Genomic DNA, 27,046 nt, shown 5'->3' with positions numbered 1-27,046 from the left:
CAGAGTTCATGTGTACGTACTAGCATTCATATACGTACATACCACTCCGTAGTCCGTCGTGGGTGACATGTTGGCTTTTGGGCACGGCCGGAAAAGCCAAAAGGCTTCAATCAGAGGAACCGAACCGTTCCGTCTTTTGGCCAGAGGCCCAGCAACGTTGCGCCATGTCCGTTTGTTTGCCAGGGTCCTTCCTGACTCTTGGCCCCTGGGGCTGGGGGCTGCTTGTCGTTTCGCTGCGGGTTTGGTCCAGGCAGGCCGCGAGAAGAGGGATTTCCAGTCCGCACGGCGTGAAACACGAGTGTCAACAATGCGGAATCTTGATGTCGCGTGTTCTGTTCTGCATACTCCGTGTGCGAATTGGCAATGCTCCGTGCAGAGCAGAGTCTCAAGGATGATGCACCAGACGGACGCACGTCACGGGGATACTGGGGCACAAAGACGCACTCCACAGCGTGCCCCATGCAGTGTTTATTCTTTCGGAGTGTCGGCAGGCAGATGTAGGGTACGGAGTACGGAGTACGGAGTATGGACAGATGAATTGAGGCGCGGCGAGACAGGCATGACGGGTTGCAACTCGCAGGCAGGGCTTTGTTCGTTGGACAGCCTCGGCCAAGAACGAGTTCGCTCTGGAGCGCGGAGTAGTCTGTGCAAGCTCGGGAAGCGTCGTGCGAACTGCCGTCGTGCGGGAGTTTTGTCTGGCGGACAATGATTGCCATGGCCCGTGGAGTTGAAGGCCTGCTTTCCTGCCGTGCCACGCACAGGCCGCAGGGTGTGTGGGAGCTTCGACGACGACGACGACAGCAACAGCAACAGCAACAGCAACAGCAACGACAAAGCCGGCATCATACGGCCATACAGAGTGCGGCGTACTCGTGTAGAGCAAGGGTGGCTGCTGGCTGGTGTGTCATCAATCATCCTTAATAAATGCCCTTTGTTATGATACGACCCAACCCTTGCTTTTGATGTCTCGAGTCATCCTGGACGGAGAGCGGCAGGCAGAGACTTTTCCTCAATGATGTGACGTGCAGGCCTTGCCATTTGCACCACCTCTCTCTGTGTGATCTGCCACAAGAGTCGATTGACTCGAATCTACTCCGTACCTTGTGCCCTTGTGCACGACGATGCCCACCACCACGTTCAACTTCCGACCCACCACGAGCAACCTCACGTCTGCATCGTCGCCGCCCTCAACCTCCAACCTCCAACCTCCAACCTCCAACCTCCAACCTCCAACCTTGGACCTCCGACACCAGCGCCCGCCCGAAACCATGAAGGTCATCCTCCACTCTCACTTCCCAGCCGGCCACACCTACCCCATGCAAGCCGTCGCCCAGGCTCTCGTCTCCCACGGCCACACCGTCCTCTGGCTAACCAGCTCAGACAACGACGCCCGCGTTCTCGCGACCGGCGCCCACTTCGCACCAACCACCGCCACCGCCGTCCTCGACTCCCCTCTCGTCAAAGCCCACAAGACGGGCCTCTTCGACTTAGCCGAGGGCCGCCTCAACCGCCGTCTCCTCGCGCAGGTAGCAGATTACCGCGCCGCCCTGGCCGTCTTGGACGCAGACGTGCTGCTGGTCGATGTCCTCCCCCACGGAGCCCGGGCGCTCCACGACCTCGGCGAGATACCCGTCTACGCAACGCTGGGCGTGATCCCCCTCTACACATCGAGACTGGATGCGCCCTTGGCAGCTTCCGGCGCCGCGCCGCCGGCTTCGTGGGCCGGCCGCCTCCTCAACGCGGCGAGACAAGTCGTCGCCCGCTGCCTGGAAACGCCCTTGTTCCTGCGCCCTGCCATGAGCCGGCAGAGGAGGGCGCTTGGGCTGCGCAGTCTTCCCCTCGGCGAGCCCATGGAGGCGTCGACATACAGCCCGCATCTACACATCCAGGCCTCATGTCCAAGGCTCGAGTTCAACCAGCTGCCAGGCACACCTCGTCACCGGAAACACACCGTCTTCGTGGGACCGCTCGTCGCCCAGGCAAGCCATGACCTGTCCAAGCTGCCGCCTTGGTGGCCCGACTTGCCCAGCCAAACGAAGACGGTCGTCGGCATCACGCAGGGAACCCTGGCCACGGACCCGACTTCACTTATAATCCCGTCCATCAGTGCGCTCCAAGACGACCCTGACCTCGTCCTCGTCGTGGTTTCGCCTCACGGGCCGGAAATTCAGTCAAGCACGAGACGCACCGGCAACGTCTACCACGCGGCGTGGCTGCCGTATCATCTGCTCCTCCCCCGGCTGGCGCTGCTCATCACCAACGGTGGGTACGGCAGTATTAAGCAGGCGCTGTCTCACGGGGTGCCGCTGCTGTGTGCCGGCCAGTCCGAGGACAAAAGGGACACCGGGGCGAGAGTGGCGTATTCGAGGCTCGGCATTGACCTCAAGACCGACAGCCCCGACGTGGCGAGTGTGAGGCGGGCTGCGTATGCTATACTGGGCGACGACGGCTACAGAGCCCGGGCAAGGGAGATGGGGGATGAACTCAACAGGCTTGGGGGCGCGGGTGCGGCAGTCGAGGCGCTGGAAGAGCTGGTTCGAAATACTGTGCCGTGAATCATGACTGGCGCCAGGAGGGAGCTGGCACCGGCCATGTCCTGATGGGGGTACGCGATCGCACCACAGAAAAGCCACCGCCTGCTCCGGCCACGATCATGGAGATGGCCATGCCGGCTGTGTAACTTGTTGCGCGGCGGCCGTCAAGCAGGATGCCCACGTCGACGGTAATGTGACAAAACCAAAGGGCTGAGGAACTGGCAGCGGCATGCCCGGCGCGAGATGAGGCCAGCCACGGCGCCGAACATGCTGCAGGGGCCCAAGGTGAGCACCGGCACGTAGGAGGACCTCCCAGCGCAGAGCACGCATTTAGCCGGCCGCTACGTGATGCGCAGTCAGCAGAGCAGAAGCGGTGGGCGCAGACGTAGCGTACACATGTAGAAGCTGTCCATGACGGCCATCGGCAAGGGTCTTGCCAGCTCGATCCCACACACGTAGAAGTAGAGCCCCCAACCACCGCCGTAGCATGCATGAGGGGATTCGCCATCCACACCTGGGCACCTCCGGTGACAATGGCAGCAGAGACAAGGAGACTCCGAACACGGGGGGAGTCGGAGCCAAAGGCGCCCCGTTTCATGACACAAACTTTGTAGGTCGAGAGCGTGTGACCCCGGACCTCGGAGGGCGTCGTGACACGCCAGCATCCGCGTGGACGTTTGGCATTGATGCAAAACACGCGTTACAACTGGGACGGTATATTGCTGTATCTACTTGCGGGTCGAGGACTGCTTCAGCGCCGCCACCCGATCCTTTTGTTCGCGAGTCTCCTCCATCTCGCTCCCGTCTTCGTGGAACAACATTTCCTGCGCTGCAGCACGTCGTCAGCATGGACATGGACATTCTCGACTCGAGGGCACGTTGGGTTTGCGTGACTCACCACTCCACAGCTCCGAGTACACTCCTGCCCGGTCAATCAGCTCCCTGTGCGTTCCCATCTCGGCCACCTTGCCATCCTCGAGGACAATGATCAGATCCGAGTCAAAGATGGTGCGCAGCCGGTGGGCCACGAAGACGCTCGTGCGGCCCTTCTCCTTGAGGATGCCGTTGATGTTGATCATGAGCGCCTGCTCCGTGTGCGTGTCGAGCGCACTCGTGGCCTCGTCGAAGAAGAGAAGCGGCGGGTCCTTGAGGAGCAGCCGGCTCACGGCTAGGCGCTGCTTCTCGCCGCCCGATATCATCATGCCTCGCTCGCCGACCTTGGTGCCGTAGCCGTCTGGGAACTTTTCGATGATGTCGTGGATGCGTGCCCGTCTGGCGGCCGCGACCACCTCTTGGTGCGAGGCGCCGATGGAGCCGTAGCGGATGTTGTGCTCGACGGTGTCGTTGAACAGGGGCGTGTCCTGGGGCACGACACCGATCGACCTGCGGAGAGAGTCGAGCTTCACGTCGCGGATGTCCTGGCCGTCGATGAGGATCCGACCGTCCTGGACGTCGTAGGAGCGGAAGAGGAGGCGGAGGAGGGTGGATTTGCCGCAGCCGCTTGGTCCGACGACGGCCACCTTTTTGCCCGCGGGGATCGTGACGGACAGGTTCTTGAGGATGGGGCGGTCGGGGTGGTATCCAAAGGTCACGTCCTGGAACTTGATTTCTCCCCCACGCGCCAGGACGAGGTCCTTGGCGCCGGGTCTCTCGGCAATGTTGACGTTGACCTTTTGGAGGTTGAACAGGGTCTCCATGTCGAGCAGCGACTGGCGCAGCTCTCTGTACACGGAGCCCAGAAAGTTGAGCGGCACGGAGAGCTGAAAGACGAGCTGGTTCACCATTACCAGATCGCCCACCGTCAACGAACCGCTGGCCACGCCATCCGCGGCAAGGTACATCATGGCCGTCAAGGCCGACGAGAAGATGATGTTCTGCCCGCTGTTCAGGAAGGCCAGCGACGTGGCCACCTTGATGGAGCTCTTCTCGTACTCCCGGAGGGCCTTGTCATAGCGCGCCACCTCGAACTTCTCATTGTTGAAATACTTGACGGCCTCGTAGTTGATCAACGAGTCCACGGCCACGGTCGAGGCTCTGTTGTCCGCGGCGTTCGCCTGCCTTCGGAACTTTGTCCTCCAAGCCGTGGTCCAGATCGTAAAGGCCGTGTAGCCCACCATGGTCAATGCCGTAATGGCAGCAAACTTTGCCCCGTACTGCCATGTGAGAATGCCGCAAACGAGGCTGATTTCCAACGCGGTGGGTATCAGGTGAAACACCATGCTCGTCAGCAAGAAGCTGATGCCCTTGGTGCCCCTGTCAATGGCGCGCGTTAGACCGCCTGTTTGTTTGGACAGGTGGAAGCTCAGATCCAGCCGGAGCAAATGCTCAAAGACATTGCGCGCAACGCTCCGGATGGCCTTTTGCGCAACAGACGCAAACACGGCATTCCTGAGCTCCTGGAAGACGGTGGCCCCGATTCTCGCGGCGCCGTAGGCGACAATCATGCTTCCTGCGACGGCGGCAGCGGTGCCGCCAGCGGCCGCGAAGTCAATGTTCATAGAGTCCACGATGCTCTTGAAATAAAAGGGCACTTGGACGTTTAACAACTTGGCTCCTACGAGGAGCGACACGGCCAACCCCACGCGCATCTTGGTGCCGTAGCTATCCTTGGGCCAGAGGTAGCGTGACATTTCCTTCATGATGGCCCAGTCAGCCTTGCGCTGCTCCGTCGCCGACTTGTCGGCCATAGCAAGGGGGTCATTGTTTTTCGGCGTCGCTTTCGCAGCTGTTGTCGTCTTTTGTAGGATCGCAGACGGCTTGGCCACGGGCTCCTTCTTGGATTGCTCACCGCGGGTGGCCGACGTCCCGAGGGGTCGTGAAGAGGTGATTTGTCGTTGTGGGAGCCATGCCGGACGAGTCTGGGCATGGGGAAAGCTGCATCGGGGGCAGAGCAACGAGGACCGATGTAATAGTCGCGCTATCATTTTCACCTGCTTAGGTGGCCGCAATCATTGTGCATATACGGGGAGGGAACCTTTGGGATGCGGCTCGAAATGGCGGGGTTGATAAATGGATCGTCTCGGCAGGACGGGTTTGGGTTTCGCAGCAGCAAAGAAGAACAAAAGGAGACCGACACGAAAGAAGATGGTACAGAAGTTACCGTGAGTCCGTGACGCAGTTGAAATTGGACCAAAAGCTGTCAAGGTGAGCGAATGCGGTGAATGAACCCTGGTGCGCCAGCATTGGAAGAAGCTATGGCGTCAGAATTCCAGCCTCAGGCATGACAAGCCGCTTCAATGCGACTTCAACGTGAATTAAGTTAGTAGTAACTTGTAAGAGAACAGTTCACCTCCCCATTTGGCCCGTGGTCAATGATATCCGTGTACTATTCATCCAGACGTGACAGCGCGTTACTTTGCAAACATTGTGACAACCTTTACCCGTGGCGCGCCTGCTTGTCGACTGATTTCCGCCCGATCCCCTGGCAGTGCCGGTATGCAACGTTCACGTGTACCCTAGACACGGCGCAATATCCCACCTATGATCTATGGTCCAATCTCTTCCTTGGCAGCCTCATGACTTTACATCTCTCCTCTTGATCCACACCTTGATGGGTTTCGTCGGATGTTTCGTGACGGCGCGTTTAGACAGCCCCGGCTCTTCCCATCTCTGCCCCTCTGGAGGAACCATGTCGTAAAAGGAGACTATCATGGCCGTATAAAAGAGCATTTCGCGGAGCGCGATGGCGCGCCCCTTGCACATGGTTGGACCGGCGCCTAGTCTTCATTAGCCAGTGCTTCCATCAGCAAGGCAAATTGTCACGACTCCAACCGGCTCACTTACCAAAGGGCCTCAGGGTACCCATCTCCACGACTTGTACGTTGCGACCAGCAGTGTCCTTGGCGTCTTTCAGGAACCTATCGTGATGCCACTCCTTGGGGTTAGGGAAGTATTTTGGATCGAACTGATGCATCTCGTGAGCTATGTGAGCCATGTGTCCCTTCTGGAGAAAATACGATTCTCTACTTTTGCCCCTTGGCTCCACGACCACATCTTCGCCCAGCCATTTGACAATCCAGACGCTAGTGTATACGCGCATGGTTTCAATGTAAGCGGCCTTGAGGTGAGGACACTCGTTGATCAGACCGTTCATGTCAAGCTTCTCGAGCTCGGGCGCGATCCATACCCCCGAACCAAACTCGTTCTGAGGCTGGACAATCTTGACAAAAGGGGCGATCTCTTCGCGTACTGTTTCAAGAAGAACAGGGTCTCTGTAGAGTTCGAAGAGCAACCACGACGTCAACTGGTTTGCATTCGCGTTCATTGCCCAGGCCAGGGCGACGTCACAAGTAGCTCGCGCTTGTACAGACAGGCCACCTTTTCGAAATACGCCGATGCGTGATTTAACAAATGTGCTGACATTATCCATATCTTGCCATTTGCTTCCTGGGTCCTCTCCATCCAAGTACTTGTCCATGGCCTCTTCGAACTCACGACCTCTCGCAATCAACTTTCGTCTGGCGACTTTTGCACGCTGCATCTTGGGCCAGGGTACCCATGCCGGCACCCCTGTGGCAAGAGAAAGGAACCCATCGTCCAGCATCCACAGCAGATCCCAAAATTCGGGAAAGTTCTCGACAAAGTCGGTTCCAAAGAGCGCAGGATTTGCAGTCTTGGCGACAAAATTGCGCACCAACGACATCAAATCAGCTTCGACAAACGCCTCGCCTTTCGAGTTTTGCACCACGTCAACCCTTGCGGACCTCTCCCAATCACTCTGGTCGGCCACGGATGAGTTGAAGGTAACGAATTCGGCTATGTGAGCCTTGACGCCATCGACGATGCCATCGACGAATTCGCTCAGGCCAGGCTCGGATAACATGTGTTTGAACAGATCCGGTGTCTCGTATGCAAGGTTGCTGTAGGTGATCTGATCTTGCTTGCGGAGACCGAAGCTTTTTGTCAGGGCGCGGGCGGCAGTCCACTTCTCCCCCGACGAGCAGCTCGGCCGATTCCAAAAGTTGATCATGATGGAGGGATCATGAATGACGTGGTGTCTTTTGCCCAACATGGTGACGGAAAAGATGCCTTCGGGGTATCGCTTCTTGAGTTTTGCCGTGAATCCATCCTTGTTGAAAAAGAATTGGAAGGCGTGTGCGAAAAAGGGAAGCCAGTAAGCTGGCATGGACGGGGGTGAGGTGATGCCGTGTTTGTGATTTGAGGCGGGCCCGCCAAATAGCAAGATTATGGAAATTATGAGTATTGAAGTAGTTGCTAGACCGGCCACGGCTGGATTTGCTTGTACCAGGTTGAGAACGACATGGGTGCTGGCGCTCATGGTGAGATTGTGAGGCTCCATGGTGGGAGCCGGCGCTGGTGAATCAATTCTCAGCCAAGACGATGTGTGAGCATGTTGCAAACCATGTGTCCCGGGCCAAGAGGAAAACGACGGAATCTCTGGAGACAATCAGCGGGAGAAAAGACGGGCAAGCAATGTACATGGATGTTCCAAGCAGCCCGGGCAGAAAATATCATATATGGCACCAAAGCTGCCAGTCGGACGCTGAAGCCGGAGGGGGGGTTTCGGAGAAGCCAAGGGTCTCTAGCCTGGGTCCCGATGCAAAGTGGCCCCGATGCGCTTGTCCGCTTGCTGTATGCCGTATGCTGTACTCCGTATGCCGTATGCTTGGCAAAAGCTGCTCCTCTCGTCATGGGAGCAGACCAGTCAGGGGTTGGGAAGGATTGGCGATGAGGCGGGAAGCGACATGCACAAGTATGAACTTGAAGAGGCCGGGCCGAGTGCCAGCAGAAAGAGCAGAACCGTGTTGCACACACAGTCGCCAGTCGCGCCTGCCCGCATTTGGCCGCATTTGGCCGCAGCGTGCTTGCCTCACGGATGTGGTGGCGGCATGGCATGGCATGGTCAGGGGTTTCGGGGTGGCGCACATGCACAAAATGAGAGCAAGTCACTTGCTGGTCCTTCGGCCGGACGCCCGACCTCCTCAGACAGCCACACAACGGAACACCGACTAGTAAGTACGGAGTAAAGCCCGGGACATCTCATCTATCTGCAGAGACTCCAGACCTCGGGTTGCCTTGCAGCACTATTATTCTCCCAACCACTCGGCACATTTGCCTACATCCCCGACTCATACGTTCTGTCTGAATGACTCAGCTGTGACTTGTAAGCATACATACTATTGACATGCAACTGCGTAATTCCTTTGCTCCAAAAAAAAGGGGGGTGCAAGGCAATAATAACATCAAGGCAATGGCAATGGCCGCCCAAAAATTTTGTTCGTCATAATTACAATTATCCAGAAGCCTCCTCTTGAGTTTACCCAGCTACCCGCTCAGGCGACAGCAACCCGCGCAGGAAGGTCCTCCATATCATCCATAACGCTGTCAGCTTCGTCTGCGGGTGGTGAAGAGTGCTGCACAGCCCTCTTGTTGCGGGGGGACTTGAACTTGCTTGGCGTCTTCTTCTTGCGGAACTGTTCGACGTCAATGTATGAGTCGTGCTCTTCTGTCTGTTGTGGTTCTTGTGATTCCTCCCAAGTGTCTTCGATGGAATCCTCTACAGCAGCAGCGGCCTCGCCAGGTTTCCAGCCACGTTTTCGCCATGCTGCAGTTTTGCCCGAGGTCGGCTTGGCAGGAGTTGACATCATTGACGGCTGGCCGGCCTCAGCTAAAGCAGGATCGATCTCCATATTCACATCTTGGGGTGCTTGCTCTTCTGGTTGGTCTTCTTCATGCTCCTCTTCCTCCTCCTCCTCCTCCTCCTCCTCCTCCTCCCCCTCTTCTTCTTCTTCTTCTCCTCCACCTTCTCCTTCTTCCAGCTGAGCCGTCTCCCCATTGGCCTCCGCATGATTTGCTTCGGCATCGGAATCTGTAATAAACTCTGCGCTGACTTGACCTCGCTCGTCGTCCTGCGTACCGGATATGGAAGAAATCGGAGTAATAGCCTCCATGTACCGCATTTCGTCTGCATCATCAAAGAGTTCGTCCGGCACTTCGGCAAGATCGCCCGTTTGGTTATACTGGTCAATGAGATATTGCGCACAGTCTCGCACGCTAGTAGTTTCCCAATTGGGCACAGTCTGCTTCAAACGTCGCCAGAGAAGCATCTGAGTATACCTGTGCCACTGGTTCCTGAACGGCTTGTCCACCAGCCTTTGCCAGGGGATCTTGACATCCGTACCAGCTGCGGTGGCACTGACCGCCATGACAAGTCGGTATCGTTCCTCAACGGGCATGGCGGCAATCTGCCGTCGAGCCTTTTCGAGCCTGAACGAGATTTGAGAATCAGGTTGGCTTGAAACAAGTTGATCTCTGCCGTGGGTCCGAATGTTCAGCGACTTCCACTTTGTAATGCATTGCAATCGACTTCGGGTACGACCCATCAGCTCACTAATATTTTGCCAGTCTATCAGTTCTTCATAACTCTTCTGTAATAGGGCTCTCGTCGGGTGGTTGGCTCGCAATTCATCAATCACCATCATAGACTCAATGATGTGCTGGGTAAGACGAGCTTCTTCGTTTTCATCCCAAGCATCCTTCCGCTGGTTCGGACCGCAGACGATGTAGTTGCGATAACGGTCTCGAAGATCTTCAGGGTGCCGGTTGATAAGACCTGCTATATATGACCATTTCGTGCCATGCTGTTGAATGAGTTCCGCCAATTCAGTGTCTTGATCTGGAGTCCACGTTCCACGAGCAACAAAGTTATGAAATTTCTTGCGAGTGATATTGATGACTTTTTGTCGATGACGGTCGGGGCATTCAGCAAAGATACGAGACCAGAGTTGGGCATGAGTTTCTCCGGCCGTGGTTCCACCAGGAGCATGTATGAGCTGGGCCATCAGTTAGCAGTAGTCACCAATACAAATAAGCATATAAGGGACATAGCGATTACTCACTTCATTCACTTCCTGTTGTGTCATGTCACGGTCGGTCCGGTAGCTCTCTACGGCTCGAGCTATGCGCGCAAGTTCAGCGTCGGTGAATCGACCTTGCGTGAAACCAGTCAGTCGGTTCCGTGGCTGGCCGGAACCCCTTCCGGGCGCCCCATCTGCATCTGCCGAACCACCACGCATGGACTGAGATAGTTTTTCCCTCTTCGGCTTGCGGCCACGGGATTCTTTCTTGGCGGCGCGCTTCGCTCTTCGAGCCTTTGGCGCTGCGGCAGACGGCGAAGGCAGCTCGCCCAAACCATTCCTGTTGCCCTCGTCCTCACTCAAAAGATTCGGGATGGGATCCTGCTCATAATAGGTTGGCTTAGCCTTCTTTCGAGTAGTTCGGGACTTTTTCGACTTGGCACTTGATGGCTCGGCCTGGCCCTCAACCATGCCCTCCAGGCTAGCATTCAACGGCTCCTGGGGGTATTGGTTCGACATTTCTGGATCCTGGCCTACGTTTTGCCTTTCCTCTAACGCTTGCTGCCCAATACGGTGCTCATTCCAGGCCTCACGAGCCAGACGCTCAACTTCGCCATCGGTATCAGCCAGTGCGGCCTCAGCAGTCTGCGTACGGTCCTCAGTCCCAAGATCGACGTCCATTTGGCTCTCGTTGGCAGCGCTATTCTCTCTAGAGCGAGCTTCTCGTGATTGGCTCCGTCGACGTAGGTGCGCGATGGTCGGCGATTTTTGCGGGTCGGACTCTGGCTCGTTATCCTCATGTATGGCTTTCCCCGGAAGCCCGCGCCTCTCTTTTCTCTTGCGGAGGAACGGGGAAGCGCCTGCCTCACCATCTTGACCCTCGGGCTCCTGATCATGGGATCGTCTTTTCTTTCGGCCTTTGCCATCGACAGTGTCCGGTAGCTTGCGCTTCTTTTTCGCTTGCAGTAATGCAGTCGCTTCCTCTTCTTGCAACTGGCCCCAAGGTGTATCTGCAGAGCGACTAGTTGGGTTATCCTCAGTTGGTTGTGTGTCGTCAATTTCCACATCATTGTTCGACTTTCTCTTTGACTTTCTCTGCTTCCTCGACGAGTCCTCTTCTTCGGGAACAGGCGGGGAAGCGGCGTCTCCTTGGGACAATTTTCGCTTCTTGTCTCGTTTGTCCTTTTTATCTCGTTTCGATTTTCTTGTTGGTGTTTCCACGGGAGCGTGCTCTGACATGACGGCGACTGGAGCCTGTGAGGAGAAGGTCTCAGGCGCGGCATTGCTATCAAACATTTGTATTGCTCCAAAGTCCTCATCCGCCACAGGAAGCTCGCCGATATCTGCGGCGGTTTCTGAGCCAGCAATAGAGTAATCGTCGACGTCGGCCATTGCTGCGCGAGGTTCGCTGCGATGAGAATTGTTTGAGTCGTCCTTCAGGGTTGGATCTAGCTCCTCTTTGTCTTCTTCTCGTCCGGATTGGCGGAAAGATCTCGTCGTAGCCTCGTCAGGCTGCGATCCCATCAACGATCGCAAAGTGGATGCAAGACGAAAGTCGTGCCATTTGTTGTTGGAAGACATCAGTGCAGATGGCGAGGCTGGGTTTGCGCCTGCAGACAAGTTTGGCTGTGGGGCGCTGAAAACTGGAGTCGCGCGTCAACATTTGGACTTTGGGGCGTTGATCCGCCAATCGTTGTTGCCTGAGATATCAGGCCTTCACATGAATTACATATTCCATTGTTGCCTTCAATCGAAGTGAGTGACAAACAATGTGCACAGTCAAAAAAACATCGTACTTTTCTATCTTCTCAATCCAGCTGTTTCAATGGGAGGAAATTATTGCTAATTTAACACACATTTCATCGCAAGTTTTATCTCAACATTGGGTATGTCCATTCATATACAAGTACAGCGTGACAGGAGGAAAAGGTGCCGCGATGGCGGCGCCGATGCGTCTTCTGTCGCTGGCGGCCTCCATGCAATTAACTGTCCTTATTCTCTTCCTCAGGCATCTTCAGCCTCACCGTAGACTTGGTGCGCTCGTGCTGAATGTCGTATTGCCCGCCGAGAACCAAGTCTTTAGCCACGAGTTCTCTGGTTCGACCCAAGCTCTCAATGGCGGCAATTCTCTCAATAGTATTATCCAGATGCTCCTTGAAGCCTGGTTGCTGACAAATCTCCCTGAATGCCCGATGCATCGGCACGCTGCTAGCTCGTACGTCTGCCTGATTCGTAATCGTAAACAAATTCAGGCTGTCCAAGTCTCTGATGAAGTCGCATCGCGTCATGATCTCTTGAGCGATATGGAAAGGATATGTCGGTAGGATGTGGCCGACAACAGGGTCATATGTACTGGCCATGCTATCTTCCTTCTCGACAAGGGCATGTGCTAAAACCATGGCAGCAGCCTACGGTTCCTGTCAGTACTATTGTCTCCTCATCACCTGCATCGAGGAGAAGAAACGCCGAAAACTCACCGCCCATTTCTGCTGGTCCATGACGTCGTCATCCATTTCAGTCCCCATAATCCAGCATTGATTGAGAAACCATTTCTTCTCTATGTCCGTGATCCTTTCGCACGTGGCCAACATATCATGACTCTTTGCCACACGGTTCAGAAAACTGAGGCGTCCTCCAACACGATCATATACATCGTCAAGCTGTTTTTGACTCATTCGTTCTCCGAAATAGCGCATGCGATATCTTTGCAAGGCTTGGATGGCTTGCTTCTTCGGCAAATCTGTCACAGGTAGTACCTCCATTCTGGTGGACAGTTGCTTCAGCCGCTCGTAGACCCAGTAATCATCCGAGTTGAACACCATGGTCACCAACCCTGCGGCTGCCCACTGTTCAGCGCGTTGCTGCAGAAGCTCGATTAGATTTCGACCAACATCGTCATTTCGTAAAAGGTGCATCTGATTGACGATGACGACCAGAGGCCTCCTCCTTTTACGGAAAAGCTTCACAGCCACTTTCTCCAACTTATTCAGTGCACGCTCAATATCCAGTAGAGCCCCCATGTCACGCGGCCCTTTCTCACTAAAATATCCGCCGATGTAGTCCTCGTGAAATTCATAGTCGAGCGCTTTTCCCAGTCGTATTCTCACAATCTCCGGGTCTGCATGGGCCTCGAACATGGCGACACCGTCGCCATCAATCTTGCGCATTGCTTCGATGAGCATGCTGCTCTTTCCCGTTCCCTTTTCACCCAAGATCAAGTAGTAATGGCCGACCTCTTCACCACTGATGATGCGGTCGACATGTTCTTGTTCTGGGCGACGCACCCAATATTCCTCGCCGGGCGGGTGGCTATGAGGAACGTCTTTGCCCACAGCGGCTAGCTCTAATACAGGATCTCCAGGTTCGAAAGCTCGTGTCATCTTCTTGAGAACGAGCATTTTGTAGGATTTATGGTAGAGATACCCCGCTCCTGCGAACCCTACTCCCAAGACGAAGATGGACGCGAATGTGGTGGCTGCCGCTTCGGCCATCTTGGAGAAGATGGACGACTCGTCCGATTCAGCATTTCTGCTATGTTCATTTTCTTTTTGCGACGAATCTTGAGCTAAGAAGTATCAATTAGCGCATGGAATCCATATAGGTCTGTAAATATGGCAGCTGCCCGTTGTTGAGGATGAGATACGGTGCTCGGGAATGAGGGGATTGCCTACCGCCTTTTCTGGGTCCATACGTCGAAAATAGCCGCGAGTATGCAGAGGTTCCAGATCGACGGTACCCAGCAGCACTCAACTTGGAGAGCGACGACCGCGTTGCACGGAGACTGGACCGTATTGCCTGCATTGTGACGGTCCAATCGCGACAAATCAGCGCCTGGTCAGCAAGTGTGCAGGCCACAGTGTCCAATTTCGTGTCGTAAGCGAGGCGTTTGTCCCTTGAATCATGAGACGTTTGAGGTGATCAAGATCAAGCTGTCTCTGGACCAATGCATGTTTGGACTATGTATGTTGCTCCCTCGTGGCTCTTGCAAGCTGGTCAAAGGGACCCAAGGCCTCATTCCGCAACACAAAGTTTACCAGACCCAGCTATTTCGTTGGTGACGGTCTGTGACATTGTTGGCACCAATCCTATCGGCGGCCTCGCAACGGTGGAGACGAAGCAAGGGTTGGTCACTGGGCCTCATTCTTGTCGTCCTTGTGGGCTCGAACACGTTCTGGGCAGTGAGTGTCCACAGCGTTGGATTGGAGTTTCAGCCGTTCAAGAATCTCAAAGCTTGGGCTGTCGCGGGATGACGTCGTCGGACCTAAAACAAGTTGAGTCAAAGGCGATACAGACTAGGAGTGTGCAGCGTCGCAGAGCATAGAACTTTCTTTGACGGTTTTTCTACGAGAGAGACTCGGTACGGAGCAGGAGCAGGAGCAGATGGATTGCCAACGACTGTACCAGACACGTGACAATCAGATTAGGGTTGCCCGTTTCCTTCCCTTGGTTTACCTTTGACCCCTTTGCAACCAAAGTATACAGAAACGATGAGCTTTGCGTACAAATGCAATCCAAACCCAGCGCACAAAAAGCTACTTTTTTTTACCATTGATTCATCTACGAGTTTCTTTCAAGATGCTTTCAGTAAATCACTCCGCTCCCCTGCGGCCGATGGTCACGCAACGTCCCGAAAAGTCAGAGGCTGTGGCTTCGCCCCGCTTAGCCGAAAAGGATCCATGATGCAAACTGAGCTTGATGTGAATAAGAAGTGAGGATTTTCCCGTAGAACACAAGATGATTTGACACGTGATGCAGTCCTTCGATTATTCTTCTTCACGTGTCCAAGTTTGCTTTTATCGACTTGATCATGTACAGTCAGAAATGTGTGTGAAACCTCGACGTTGCTACTTTTTATACACACCAACACACCATCGTTCAAATTCCTGATCAAAGCCCAAATGCACTCACCCGTTGGCATTTTTCAAACTTGCAATGCGTCCATCGATAGTAGATTTGGAAAAATGGTGCTCCGGGTCCAAGGACCTAGTCGACCTCGTCGATAGTCTGAGTCTCGGTCCACGGGAAGTCGATTTGCTCGAAGCCGTCCGGCGCAAACTTCGCGATTTAGATGGACACACCAACATTAGCACCCGGATCCAAGAGGATATCTCAAAACAAGCCCCATCATCTAGAATGACTAGCCCTCGTCGAAAGCTCCAGGAGGTTGCAAGGACAGTATTTGGGCCATCGGAACATGGAGGAATGGATTATCGTCAGGCACTGGAAGGCCTGGCCATGCTTGAACAGGTCGAAAAACACCGCGTACTTCTTGTCAGGGATGCAAAACTGGCAGTGAAACCAGGATTCTCGGAGGGCAAGGACGCAAAGTTGCTCGAGCTGCTGGATGGCACGGCGACAAAACACTATGCAGTGCTTCAATGGGGTTTTCGCGCACATGTTAGTCCCTCTCCATCTTACTTACGAACCATAATACTATTACTAACACATATGTCATTGAAGTGTGTTAGAAACTTTCCACCACAAGGCGACATGGAGAATCCCGATGAAACACGCATCATGGCCCAATTGAATGCGTTGTCCCCTCCAAATTTTATACCTTCTGTTGTAGATGAAGCCAACTCTCCGCATTATACAGAAAGTTTGCAAGATGGAATACGACTTCGTATTTACGAGCATCTCACAAAGCCAAATACGACGCCGCAGGCGGATGACCAGTCTGTTTACGTCAAGTCATCATGTAGCGTTCCTGGCTACAGGGTTTTCCGGGACGTTATGCTCAAGTATTCCCAAGAATTCAAGAAGTTGGAGGTTCTGTGCCTCCATATTCTCGACCAGAAAGAAAAGCGACGTGCTACGGCATCGGGTGATCAAGTTCTTCCGAGGCTGTTGCATAATGCTGCGTCAGAGGGATCAAAGATTCCTGAAATCGTTCAAGCGCTATCAGCTGATGATATTATTCCGAGGCTGTTGCTTAAAGCTGCATTAGAGGGATCAAATATTCCTGAAGTCATTCAAGCACTATCAGCCGATCAAGTTCTTTCGGGGCTGTTAGGAAACGTTTCATCAGATGCATTGGAGACCCCTCAAATTATTCCAGCAGAATCTCGTTCTTTGGATGCAAGGCTTCGCGTACATCCACTTGCCATTGGTATGGATTTAAAGGAATCTGAAATGGTCCAACAACACCTCATAATTCTCACCATCTCTCCCAAGGGGCGTCCAAGCCGAACTTTCTAGTACGATCTCGATAGTGACGACAACCATGTGGATGATTTTCAAAATCAGGTGGAACCCGTTAGGCTTGCTGAGAAGCAGCTAGGATTTTCGAAACGAAAAGGTAAACTGAGCAATGACATGATCCATGTGTCCTCATTACCTTCCATTCCCGAGACTTCCAACCAAATTATTGCTCCTGGACGTGTCGGGAAGCTCTTTAATCCTACATGGACCGGAAGCGAAGGGGGAAGCGCCGCAGAGCCTCCGTCAATTACCAGAAAATCCGAATATGACACAATATTGCGACGGTTGCGTAGTCGGAGAAGAGCATTTCTCAAATCACAAATACTGGATTCGAAGCTCAGCCATGTTGGAACTTTGCCTTCGGAATTATCTGAGCAGGATACAGATGAAAGTAGACATTCGAGAAATGGTAGCGTTTGCTCATACGCGGGCTTTAGGATCGAACGCCCGCAGATGTCGCCTGCGCGGATGTACCGGGTCGACGAAGTGCCAGACAAACAGCAGACTCGAAGTTCTGAGCTCCCATATCCGATCAAGAAGTCGCTTTGCATGTCTAGCCGGGAAAAGCCCCCTTCTTTACCCAAGGTTCCATCGGGAACCAGGTGGGTTGGGCTAGAACGCGTGCCATCCGATGTCACATCTGATGAAAGTGGCTCTGCTACGCGAACAATTCCCAATCTTTCGCCAGCTGCTGTCTCCCCTCGCCAGCTCCCTCAGCCTCAATGCATGAGAACTCTGCAGCTATCCAGAGGTTCAGGTCGTGCAGTCTCGCAGCTCGGGCACACCAAGGACTCTCGCACGGAACCCCGGTCATATTCTCAAAACTATACAGAGAAAGGGATATCTTTTACATCTCAAGCAGGTCATGAACCAATAAAAAAGCTCTCTACAATTACTGAACGATTAAGCTGCCTTGACATGGATATGTCACCTCGGCAAGATGCAAACTCGCCCTCAAACGAAAGCCCCGTACTCACGCCGGGCTCTCTTCCAATTTTGTTGCCCAAGACTTACCAACCTCCGGCCCTTGACCACCCAAACAAAGCAATCTCCCCAACTCATATACCAGTCACGCCTCAGCCTAGTTCCTCATTGTGTGCTGATATTTCATATTCGCATCCCAATTTATTACCAATATCACTGCTGGTATCAACGGGCAGAGCACAGCCTTTTCTGATGGGCGACATGACACCTGGAAGGGTCCAGTCCATGTCCGCCTCAATCATTGGTAACGGCACTACTGAAAGCATCTTACTGGAGGCAAATGAGGCGCCTGGTCCCGGGATCTTGTTTGGTCTACGACTCCCCCTCCCGGGGTTTGTTATGCGACGCCTACGGACAAATTGCCCCAACTGGAAGCGATATGCAAGTCCCCGGCGTCACTCATTTGATGCTAAAATCGCAGTGCCCTTTCACTCGCGTACCGTTGGTTCTGGTTCAAAGAATCAGCATACAAGGGATAGTCTCATATCCCCGGCCCTGCACGCACGATACCTTGAAAACGATCCCTCCACAAGCGGCCACAACGCTTCGCCAACATCTCAGGAGGCGCCGACTTCGCCCACTGCCGTCCCCGATTCGCCGACCTTGGGTCATGAAAATGAGGGATTGGAATTCATTGTGGAAGGTAGAGATGCAATTCACGAGCAGCAGTCTTTTGATCTCCTCAAGACATACATGAGGAGCAGACGGAATCGCACACCACATCCCAGGGACAGAATAGCTCCATGTACCAGCGCCCATCGATCCGCAGCCAAGGCGTTGGATTTTGAACATCCCAAGGTGCACTGGTACAGCTCCAGCTTCGCTTTGAACAAAGCCAAGAGTCACGAGGCGTTCACGTTACTTCCCCAGCCGTCTTCGACCTGCAATCACGTCATTCACACCGACTCTCAACCATATATTGGCACACTGCCTCCAAATTTCATGTCTAGAAAACCTGCAAGAGGACGCAGCATGTCGGAGAAATCTACGGCACTAGCATTGCAAATATTCGACACAACGTCAAGGCTCGCGTCAGTGACAAACAGACGTGACTCTATCATCTCCATCACTCCCCCGCCAAACCGATCAGATGACGGGCAAACGCAGTCCTCTACTCCTAAGCCCTCCAGACTTGGTCATCTATTCTCGCGTCACATTCGAAGCGGTTCATCCGCCAGCAGCACTGCGGAGATATAGGCTCCCATCGCAAGTGCATCTACAATCGAGACGGCGCTTGGAGGACCCAGAAACACTCAGAATGAAAGTGCCAGTATTTATAGACAACCATCGACTTCAGAAAGCCTAGTTCAGGAACAGGATGTGAGGGTGGTTTCGGGGAGCAACTGTTGCAACTCTAGCAGCAATAGCCTTGTCGCGCCTAGATACAAGTTCAAGCTGGACATGGAGTCGTCTCAGGTGAAACAACATTCAAGCCCGTGACTGATTGACAAAGGGCAGAAAAAGAGACACCGTTAGTATGGAGTATCAATGTGCACAGTGGTAAGATACGGACCCTCGGAACCCCCCACAGAGAATCGACAGCACAGGAATGTGAGGAATCTGAAGAGCGTGGAGGGGGACGGCGCACGAAACTGCATGATATCATTTTCTGGATTGCCATTGTGTTCAACTGCAAGTTATGTACATGGCTCTGGCAATCTACAGCGCCACCTGTAGACCCTAGGAGGTGCTGATATCATGACCCAAAAGCGAAAGGAACAACACTATTGACCTGGCAATACCAGGTTAAAGATTAGAACGTATGTACAGAGTACAGAGTACGGACGCTTGTATGGTTTCGAATGCTTGGAGGAACTGATGGTGAGCCAGGCCATTGAAGACACGGATAGAAGGGGACTTTGCATAGTTGACAGTGGAGAAACACATACATCGTCACATCTGTCACTTCGTACTTGCGGCCCGTTTAGATTCACCCACAGAGTCAAGGGTAGCTTATTAGCCTGCTTGTTGGGCCTCGATGCGGAGTAACATATACAATATAACTGCGTCAGGAACAACACTCAATGGAACCGCGAAACGGCGCCTGGTCCTGGCCAGTCGACAGAGTCTCGACGACAAAGCATAATGACTCGCCAGCTCCCCTTTCCTCGGCCGCAGAGATGGGTTCCAACATGCAGCTGGGCCACGAGAAACAAAACGCAGCTTCTTCGGCGTCTCGTGGCTTGGCGGCGAGGCAGAAACAATTGAATGCTAATTACTTCGCACTAGTGCTTCGCTCTCGGCGCAGTACAAGGCTTTTCATTTCCCCCTGGTTGGTTGTCTAAGCACGTCGCCGACCATATGGACCAGTCGTGTTGTCGCTAGGTGACATTTGAGGCCAAACTGGCCGGGGCTTTTTCTCGAACTGGCATCCCGGAAGAAACATACGCACTAGCATGTGTGGTTCACCCCTGTTCGGATATCAGACAGTGGTGTGCTCGGCCCATCGTCGCAGCGGTACTGCCCGGCCATGAGATCAAGCTCTGGAGTATTGAAGACCCTGGTAATACGGAGTACAGCGCTCGTCTATCGTTTTGTCACGGCGTTGGAGTCGCCAGGAAAGCCAGAGTGACAGAGTCAAGGAATGGACACTTACACAAAACAAAGGTTGGTCCCCGATCTTGTCCGGCTGCAGCGAGATGATCACGCAGGCGATTCCAGTTGCGACCACTGTCAGGTGTGGGAGGAGCTTCTACGGACTAATAGTTTGCAAGTGGTGTCCCATCACAGGCCGTCTCCATCGCGGAAGGATTAAGCGTTCCGTTCTCCGGTCGTATTGTACGCAAGTCAGGTAAATCGCCGCCGCCGCGGCGACAACAGCAGAGAGAACATTGCCTGTCCGCACGGACGGTTGTTCCAGTCGCCCCAGGCGCCACCACCTTCAGCCAGGCTAGCTTTAATTTGCGTACAGAGTATACGTGCTAGTAAACTCCTTTAGGGCCGACCCGGAACTAGCCTGCCATAGATCTCCAACGGCGGCAAGAGGGTGGACGCTCAACACCCACCCGATTCTGGTATGGACCACGCTGCTCGGTAATCGTCCGTACAGAGAGAGAGACGGTGTAAACGGGGTTCTGGCCTGTTCGACATGACCGGTACAAGCTGGCGGGGCGGCATGTTTCAGATAAAGGAGAAAGGGGAAACAACAAGTTAAAAGCTGATTCACGCTGTCTCCAATCTTGTCCAAATTGCCCTCAAACGTCTCAAATAGTGACGTGTTGGCTGGCAGCCGTGACCAGGCGGTCTGGGATCGCAGGTCGAGTTTAGTCGCGAACATAAACGTGCCAACCGCCCCGTTGAGATGGTACCCATGGCTTCGAAGAGTGTTGGTGTCCTCAAAGAAAAGGACGTGTGCCTCCGACTGGGTCGAATTGTATGCTGTAGAGTTGAGATGAACCTGAATTCTGCGGTATCTCTGTCATGACACCAAGGAAGGCTACACGTTACTCTGGCCGCTGCCCGTGGTGCTCTGGTCGCCAATGGAGGCTGTTGGCTTCTCACATATGTCTAATTAACTCTGTCGTAACTCTGTCGTCGTGGGAATGTCCACGTTGACAGTAGCAGCTTGGTACCGACGGCGCCGGATCGCTAGCCTTCCTAGCGTCCAAGAGTCAAAATGCTTTCGGGTCGCGGTGTACCAATAGAGAGGGAGTAACGATCTGGCCATCTCAATATATGTCGTCACAAATTCGAATGATAGGCCATCTTACCAACGCATGTGACGCTAACTTTTGCCCAGCATTCTCATAACCCACGACGCCACACTTCACCGCACTTTCAGGTGCCAGCACTAGGGGGCCGCTCGTTCACTCCCGACGGTAGCCCGTGCGTCCATGGCCAAGGTACAGCACACCATCAAACACTGGTACCCGGCTTTCTTGGGCTATCTGTCGAGACTGTTCAACCCGTGACCGGAGGGCTGTGCCAAACAAACGGTGTTGCGAGGGCGGCAGTGGCTTGATTATTAGTCCAGGATACTGTCCCACCACCGGCTCTTATCAGAGGCTACCGTAGGGCTTTTTAGATGGATACTTTGGAAATTGTGCATCCATAATGACATCAAGCGTGCTCTGCAGTGGCTCATCTCGCTCCACCCAAGCTCTTTTGCATTCAAACTCGTGGTTGGTGCAGTCGAATGCTTGACACGAGCTGCAGGGAACTGAAAAGGTGCAATTTGCATCATCTTAATCCCTGGCTGTGCAGCATTCTCCGACAAACCACATGCACCTGCCGGGGCCGGCAATCTTGCTGAAGCCGATCATATGTAAGTGAAGCGCCATTCAAGGTCGTGTCAGGGCCAGGCCGCTGGAATCCGCATTGACTGGACTCAATGCGAGGCTGGTATCCGTCGAATATCCTACCGCCGTCGACAAACCAAGCAGGCCAGGTACGGAGCTGTCTGCGCTTTTGCGAGGAGACGACCCCCGAGGGACAATGGCGCGGGCTCGACGCGGGACGGCACGACGGGGCAATACTAGTTCGCGGGCAGCTTGAGTTGAGCCTCGTCCGAGGTCTTGAACTTGACCACCGACTTCTCCCGCATGTTGTCAGTTGCCAAGTAGTTAGTTAGCATACACAGCCCGGTGGTCGATCCAGGCACATCGAGGACACCCGTGCTCCGTATTGCTCCAATGTCAAACTGAGGTGGTAGGACATGCACTTTGTCGTTTTGGCTTGTGCAGAACAGCGAATTATTGGCCCAGTCGTGCTCGTTGGTTAAGAGCATGTGTGTGTGAACTTGGCCAACCTTTGTTTGATAGGTGCCTGGCTCCGTGCACTAATGAGAAGTCGGTAGGCAATATCTGCGGTCTTGCGCTAGGGCGGAAAATTACAGCTGACAGGCTGACAACTCAACGCAGCCATGTCCGAAACTGAGTCGTCGCGGTCTTCGTGATGTTTTCTGGTTACGTCGGTTGCGAGGCGCGCCACCGTGGAGGAAGGAAACCTCTAGGCGGGTAGCTTCGCACCGACGATGAACTTGTCGTGCTTTACTTTATTACTGTAGATGACCAGACTGCCAGAACAGATACGCCAGCGCCTCAAGTATCTCCAAGTGCCCATCGTCTGTCACCTTTCCCTCCCCAGCCTGGCCTCAGCATCCTGGAGCGCTAAGCCCAGAGTGGCTTGGGGGCGGGATTGCGCTATGTATTGGCATTTGAAATTGGCGGGGTTCCGTCGTGGTTCTGGTTTCTGGCGTCGAGTTTGGCTCGGGCGAGTGTTGCCGCAATGCCATGAGCCAGGAATTGTTCACATCGCCTCAGGCAATGCTCTGTAGGGAATCTGCAGGGTATTTCAGACGCAGCCCTGTTTTTATCTCTGTCGGTCCAAGTCCAGGTACTCGGCACACACAAAGGTATGTGATTGATTCCGAAAAGCCCGTGGTGAGTTGTAATAGCAGTCGCCCAGCGCTTGGCGGCTGTCTGGGGAATTCATCTTCTCCTCGAGGGCGTGTCGATGCCTTATTGTATACAGGCAGCCGGCTACGTGTGTATTTGCATGGGTGTGTTCGCACAGACGAGCGCGGGTGTTGTAACTGCTGCACATCAAATCTCGGGGGCATTTATTTACCTCGCATACTCGGTCTCGAAGCCCAGCCGTGAGGGGTCAAGTCTGTTGGCATCACGTAGCAAGTGAGGCGCTATTGCCAGAAGAGGAAACCCGATGTCAGTGTGTCTGGTAGCACGACAGACGACAGACTGGTTGTTCACACGGAAGCTGGGATCAAGCCTCCGCACCCAGCATGTCTCGCTCTGAGCACTGGCGTACATGGGTAAACTGATGGATCTCCAGCCGCGGCACCACCAACTGCCCATAATAACACACGCAAGCAGTGGCTTCCAATAGCTCTGTGCTTTTGTTTTTCAGAGTCAACTGTTGCCTGTTCGCCTACGAGTCGGCCGAGTCCGTAGTATCCAGCTGTGATCGGGGCCGAGCTGCTGTCGATACCATGCCACGCCATGCCATGTCGTCGCCGACGCCGACGCCGACGCCGTCGCAGTCAGAGTCGCAGGTGCAGTCGCAGGTGCAGTCGCAGTCGCAGGCGCAAGTCGTAGGCAGGGTCTGGCCCTCGTAGTTTTTGGTGGGGGGTTGCAATGAGCTGCTGAGCTGTGTGGCTGAGAAGTTATCTGGCGTGCATACAGGGGTGGTAGTGACTTGTCGAGCCAGTGATCCGGATTCCTTTGTACCTCAGATTGCCGACGATGATACGCTAGAGCCGACAGTATTTAGTCCGTTTCGTCGAGGAAACGAAAAGTCGTCCCGCCAGCGCAGCCGAACCAAGGTGCGTATCCAGACTCTGGCAAGGCCAAACCCTTTGAGGAAGCCAAATATTAATCCCAGCATCACCCATCGCAGTTGTGGACATTGTGCAGCCTAACACTGCCACTAATCGTGCCCGCCCCACTTTATGTGGTTCGGCTAGCAAAAGCCCTCACCACCAAAGGTGGTGCTCGACAGCAAGGCGGGCCGGACACCAAGGCGGGCCAATTTTCAACCTAGACGCGTTGAACCGCGAAAATGGCTGCAACTAGCGTCCAAACGGCAAAAAGCGATGTCGAATTACGTGTCAACGAGGCTCTTGAGTATATTGAGGAAAATCCAGGTGCAAAAATTCGCTCTGTGGCGAAGAAATTCAACGTGCCTCGTAGCCGGCTTCAACGACGTGCTAACGGCGTTCCTGCTAGGAAAGGCCATCCAGCAAGAAATACAATGCTTTCACGAGAAGAGGAAGTTGCTTTATGTAACTATATCGATCGCCTTGATAAGGCCAACTTCGCTGTACGACCTGAATTCATTACAGATGCTGCAAATTACATCCTAAAAGAGAGGGCATCGTCAACTGCCCCGCCTAGGCAAGTTGGAACGCGATGGACTACACGCTTTATCCAGCGGCATCACTATCATAAAGGTCTTCAAAAAAAGATTGATTCAAGTCGAAAAGCTTCAGAAGATGTGACAAGAGCTCTTTCTTATTACAACAAGCTTAAAGAGGCTATTCAGCAGTACGGAGTCCCTCCTGAAGATATCTGGAATATGGATGAGACTGGCTTTCGTATTGGAATGGGAAAGGACCATTTAGTTGTTACAAAGCGAAGAAGAGCGCATCTATTTTCAATGCCAGAAAACAGGGAGACTGCAACAGCAATAGAATGCATTTCTGCTGGCGGCAAAGTTATTCCTGCCTTTCTTATCCTTACAGGGCAAAAACACATGGAGTCCTGGTATCGGATAAAGGAGCTTGAAGCTAATACCAAAATAACAGTCTCACCAACCGGCTTTACGAATGACGAAATTGCAGTTGCTTGGATACAGCATTTTCAGGAATTTGCAACGCCAATAGGCAGATATCGCCTTTTAATCCTAGATGGCCACGGATCACACCATACAATTGAATTCGTTGAATACTGCGAACAGCACGATATAATTCCCTTTGCGTTGCCCTCGCACCTTACACACATCCTTCAACCTCTTGATGTTGTGATATTTCAGCCACTAAAGCATTATCATGCAAAGGCGTTGGATATCATTGTTCGAGACGGCGTGTTGAATATTACAAAGATTGAATTCCTTGCTTGCATTCAAGCTGTACGAAAACAAGCTTTCAAGACTACTACTATTCTCACAGCCTTTCGAAAAACTGGAATTTCACCCTACAATCCACAGCCTGTAATTGAGGCCCTTGAACAACGAGCTGCAATTTACACATCAACACCATCGCCGCCGCCGTTATATCACAACAACTCTTCCGACTTTGAGACGCCCACAACACTCAGGCAGATAAATAAGGTTGCCAACAAGCTAGGGGAGGTATTAGAAGACGATACATCCCTTGAGCCTGAGTTTGCACGCAATATCAGTCGTTTTATCCGCGGCTCTCTTATTGCAGCTACTGAGCTTATACAGACGAAGAGAGACCTTGGGCGTACAAAAGCAGCTCAATTACTATCACAGCGACGTAGAGCTCATAAATATCACGCCCTACAAACTGGTGGCGTTCTTTCTGTGGATAACGCGCGTGAGATGGTCAAGCAAAACGAGAATGACCGCCTTGATACTGCTCGTCGGGTTGTTGAGGCAGCCGACAAAAGGCGCCACAACCACGCCAAGAGGACGTTTTTTGAAGCAGCTAAAAAGGCACGTAAATGGCGTCTGGATTCTGTACTAGATCTACTAGAAATTTGGGACGAGAAGGGTGTACATTATAGGCGAAGAGGTTAATAGCGTTATTAGGTTGAAAATTGGCCCGCCTTGGTGTCCGGCCCGCCTTGCTGTCGAGCACCACCTTTGGTGGTGAGGGCTTTTGCTAGCCGAACCACATAAAGTGGGGCGGGCACGATTGGTGGTGAGGGCTTTTGCTAGCCGAACCACATAAAGTGGGGCGGGCACGATTATAATCAGACCGTGTCCACGGAGTCCTCGGCACTCGGTGATGGCTTTCAATAATAACCCATGGCCATCTTGCCGCCCAAAGGAACTGCTGCGAACTGGCGTTGGCTCGTTTGACCAGAGTCCCTTTTTTGGTTCCGTCAATACGTATCGTAACGTGGTCTGGATGTGCTGTGTGGGTTGACGGCATACCGCCTGGAGGGGAGTCGGGGGTCGGGACTGCGGAGTAACTTAGGTACCCAGAAGCAGATCCGGCAAACCGCCAGCTGAGTGTTGCTTGCCCATGGGAGAGGGAAAAAAAGAAAAAAATTGCAAACAAAAAACGACTCGAGATTCCCAGCGATAATGAAGATGCACAAATATGTGTGGTAGCCACGAGAATGAAACGACATGGGATGGTCGAGCAGGGAAGGCACGACGGCGTTTGGCGGAGTGGGGAACCATGACGACTGGCGTGGCCTCCTTGGCCTCGTCTACACGATAATTTCCCTCTACTACTACTACTCTATACCTAGCTCGGTGTTCAACACCAGGCCTCCGCTGCGCGTCCATCCGGGTTTGCCTGCCACGCTCGCTTCACTCATGCCTCATGCCTCATGCCTCATGCCTCGTGCCTCGTGCCTCGTGCCTCATGCATCAGGAGACTGGTTCCGGAGCGGCCCAGCCGAGTTCCCACACTGCCGAGTCGAGCCCAAAACCAACAAGAGCTCGTAGTTTTGCCCATGGTGAGGCAGAAGCCAGGAGGGGGTTTGGCCGACACCTGACGCCTGAGATGACATCGAGGCAGTCGAGGCAAGCATAATCCGTCGGCAACCCATGGCATGGACTTGACTTTGTCGGCAAGCCATGATATCATGGCACAGGACCAGGACCGTACGTACAATGAAGGCAGCAAGCAGCCATAGCCTGGCCTGGCCCGGCCTGGTCCACTCAAGGTCCCCTGATCCAAGCACGCCTACGGAGTAGTGTGGCTGACAGGCGAACTTGATCCTACGGAGCACTCATCACTCATCGTGCTGGGAGCTTTGTTGGAAGTCTACCCGACGGCGTGCCTCGGTGAAGCGGCGAGGGCCGCGACGAGACCGCCTGGAACAAGGTGACGCCGCACGTGGCAGTCTCACAGTT

The 27,046-nt window shown here is 53.7% G+C and overlaps 7 protein-coding genes across 7 annotated transcripts; 3 read left to right on the top strand and 4 right to left on the bottom strand.

Moving 5' to 3' along the window:
• Positions 1-1,121: 1,121 nt before the first annotated feature.
• Positions 1,122-2,555, top strand: MAM_01111 (UDP-glucuronosyl/UDP-glucosyltransferase; the record flags this gene model as incomplete). Its single annotated transcript, XM_040819910.1, has 1 exon — positions 1,122-2,555. The coding sequence occupies one exon, from the start codon at positions 1,122-1,124 to the stop codon at positions 2,553-2,555; it is 1,434 nt and encodes a 477-aa protein (XP_040683175.1).
• Positions 2,556-3,262: 707 nt separating this feature from the next.
• MAM_01110 (transporter ATM1 precursor) lies at positions 3,263-5,458 on the bottom strand (the record flags this gene model as incomplete). Its single annotated transcript, XM_040819909.1, has 2 exons — positions 3,263-3,363; positions 3,433-5,458. 2 exons carry the CDS (start codon positions 5,456-5,458, stop codon positions 3,263-3,265), a joined length of 2,127 nt encoding a protein of 708 aa, XP_040683174.1.
• Positions 5,459-6,047: 589 nt separating this feature from the next.
• On the bottom strand, positions 6,048-7,833 carry MAM_01109 (cytochrome P450; the record flags this gene model as incomplete). Its single annotated transcript, XM_040819908.1, has 2 exons — positions 6,048-6,250; positions 6,318-7,833. 2 exons carry the CDS (start codon positions 7,831-7,833, stop codon positions 6,048-6,050), a joined length of 1,719 nt encoding a protein of 572 aa, XP_040683173.1.
• Positions 7,834-8,827: 994 nt separating this feature from the next.
• On the bottom strand, positions 8,828-11,932 carry MAM_01108 (Homeodomain-like protein; the record flags this gene model as incomplete). Its single annotated transcript, XM_040819907.1, has 2 exons — positions 8,828-10,327; positions 10,394-11,932. The coding sequence occupies 2 exons, from the start codon at positions 11,930-11,932 to the stop codon at positions 8,828-8,830; spliced, it is 3,039 nt and encodes a 1,012-aa protein (XP_040683172.1).
• A 401-nt stretch (positions 11,933-12,333) lies between these two features.
• On the bottom strand, positions 12,334-14,152 carry MAM_01107 (ATPase domain, prokaryote; the record flags this gene model as incomplete). The annotated part of the gene is made up of 3 exons (XM_040819906.1): positions 12,334-12,759; positions 12,829-13,916; positions 14,023-14,152. The coding sequence occupies 3 exons, from the start codon at positions 14,150-14,152 to the stop codon at positions 12,334-12,336; spliced, it is 1,644 nt and encodes a 547-aa protein (XP_040683171.1).
• Positions 14,153-15,283: 1,131 nt separating this feature from the next.
• MAM_01106 (uncharacterized protein) lies at positions 15,284-18,733 on the top strand (the record flags this gene model as incomplete). The annotated part of the gene is made up of 3 exons (XM_040819905.1): positions 15,284-15,748; positions 15,812-16,460; positions 17,958-18,733. The coding sequence occupies 3 exons, from the start codon at positions 15,284-15,286 to the stop codon at positions 18,731-18,733; spliced, it is 1,890 nt and encodes a 629-aa protein (XP_040683170.1).
• Positions 18,734-24,052: 5,319 nt separating this feature from the next.
• MAM_01105 (transposase) lies at positions 24,053-25,753 on the top strand (the record flags this gene model as incomplete). Its single annotated transcript, XM_040819904.1, has 1 exon — positions 24,053-25,753. One exon carries the CDS (start codon positions 24,053-24,055, stop codon positions 25,751-25,753), a length of 1,701 nt encoding a protein of 566 aa, XP_040683169.1.
• Between the last annotated feature and the right edge of the window lie 1,293 nt (positions 25,754-27,046).

Source organism: Metarhizium album (genome assembly GCF_000804445.1).
Source record: "Metarhizium album ARSEF 1941 chromosome Unknown scaffold_1, whole genome shotgun sequence".
NCBI lineage: Eukaryota > Fungi > Ascomycota > Sordariomycetes > Hypocreales > Clavicipitaceae > Metarhizium > Metarhizium album.
The sequence above is the reverse complement of the archived record's forward strand: the minus strand, read 5'-3'. Positions and strand labels throughout refer to the sequence as shown.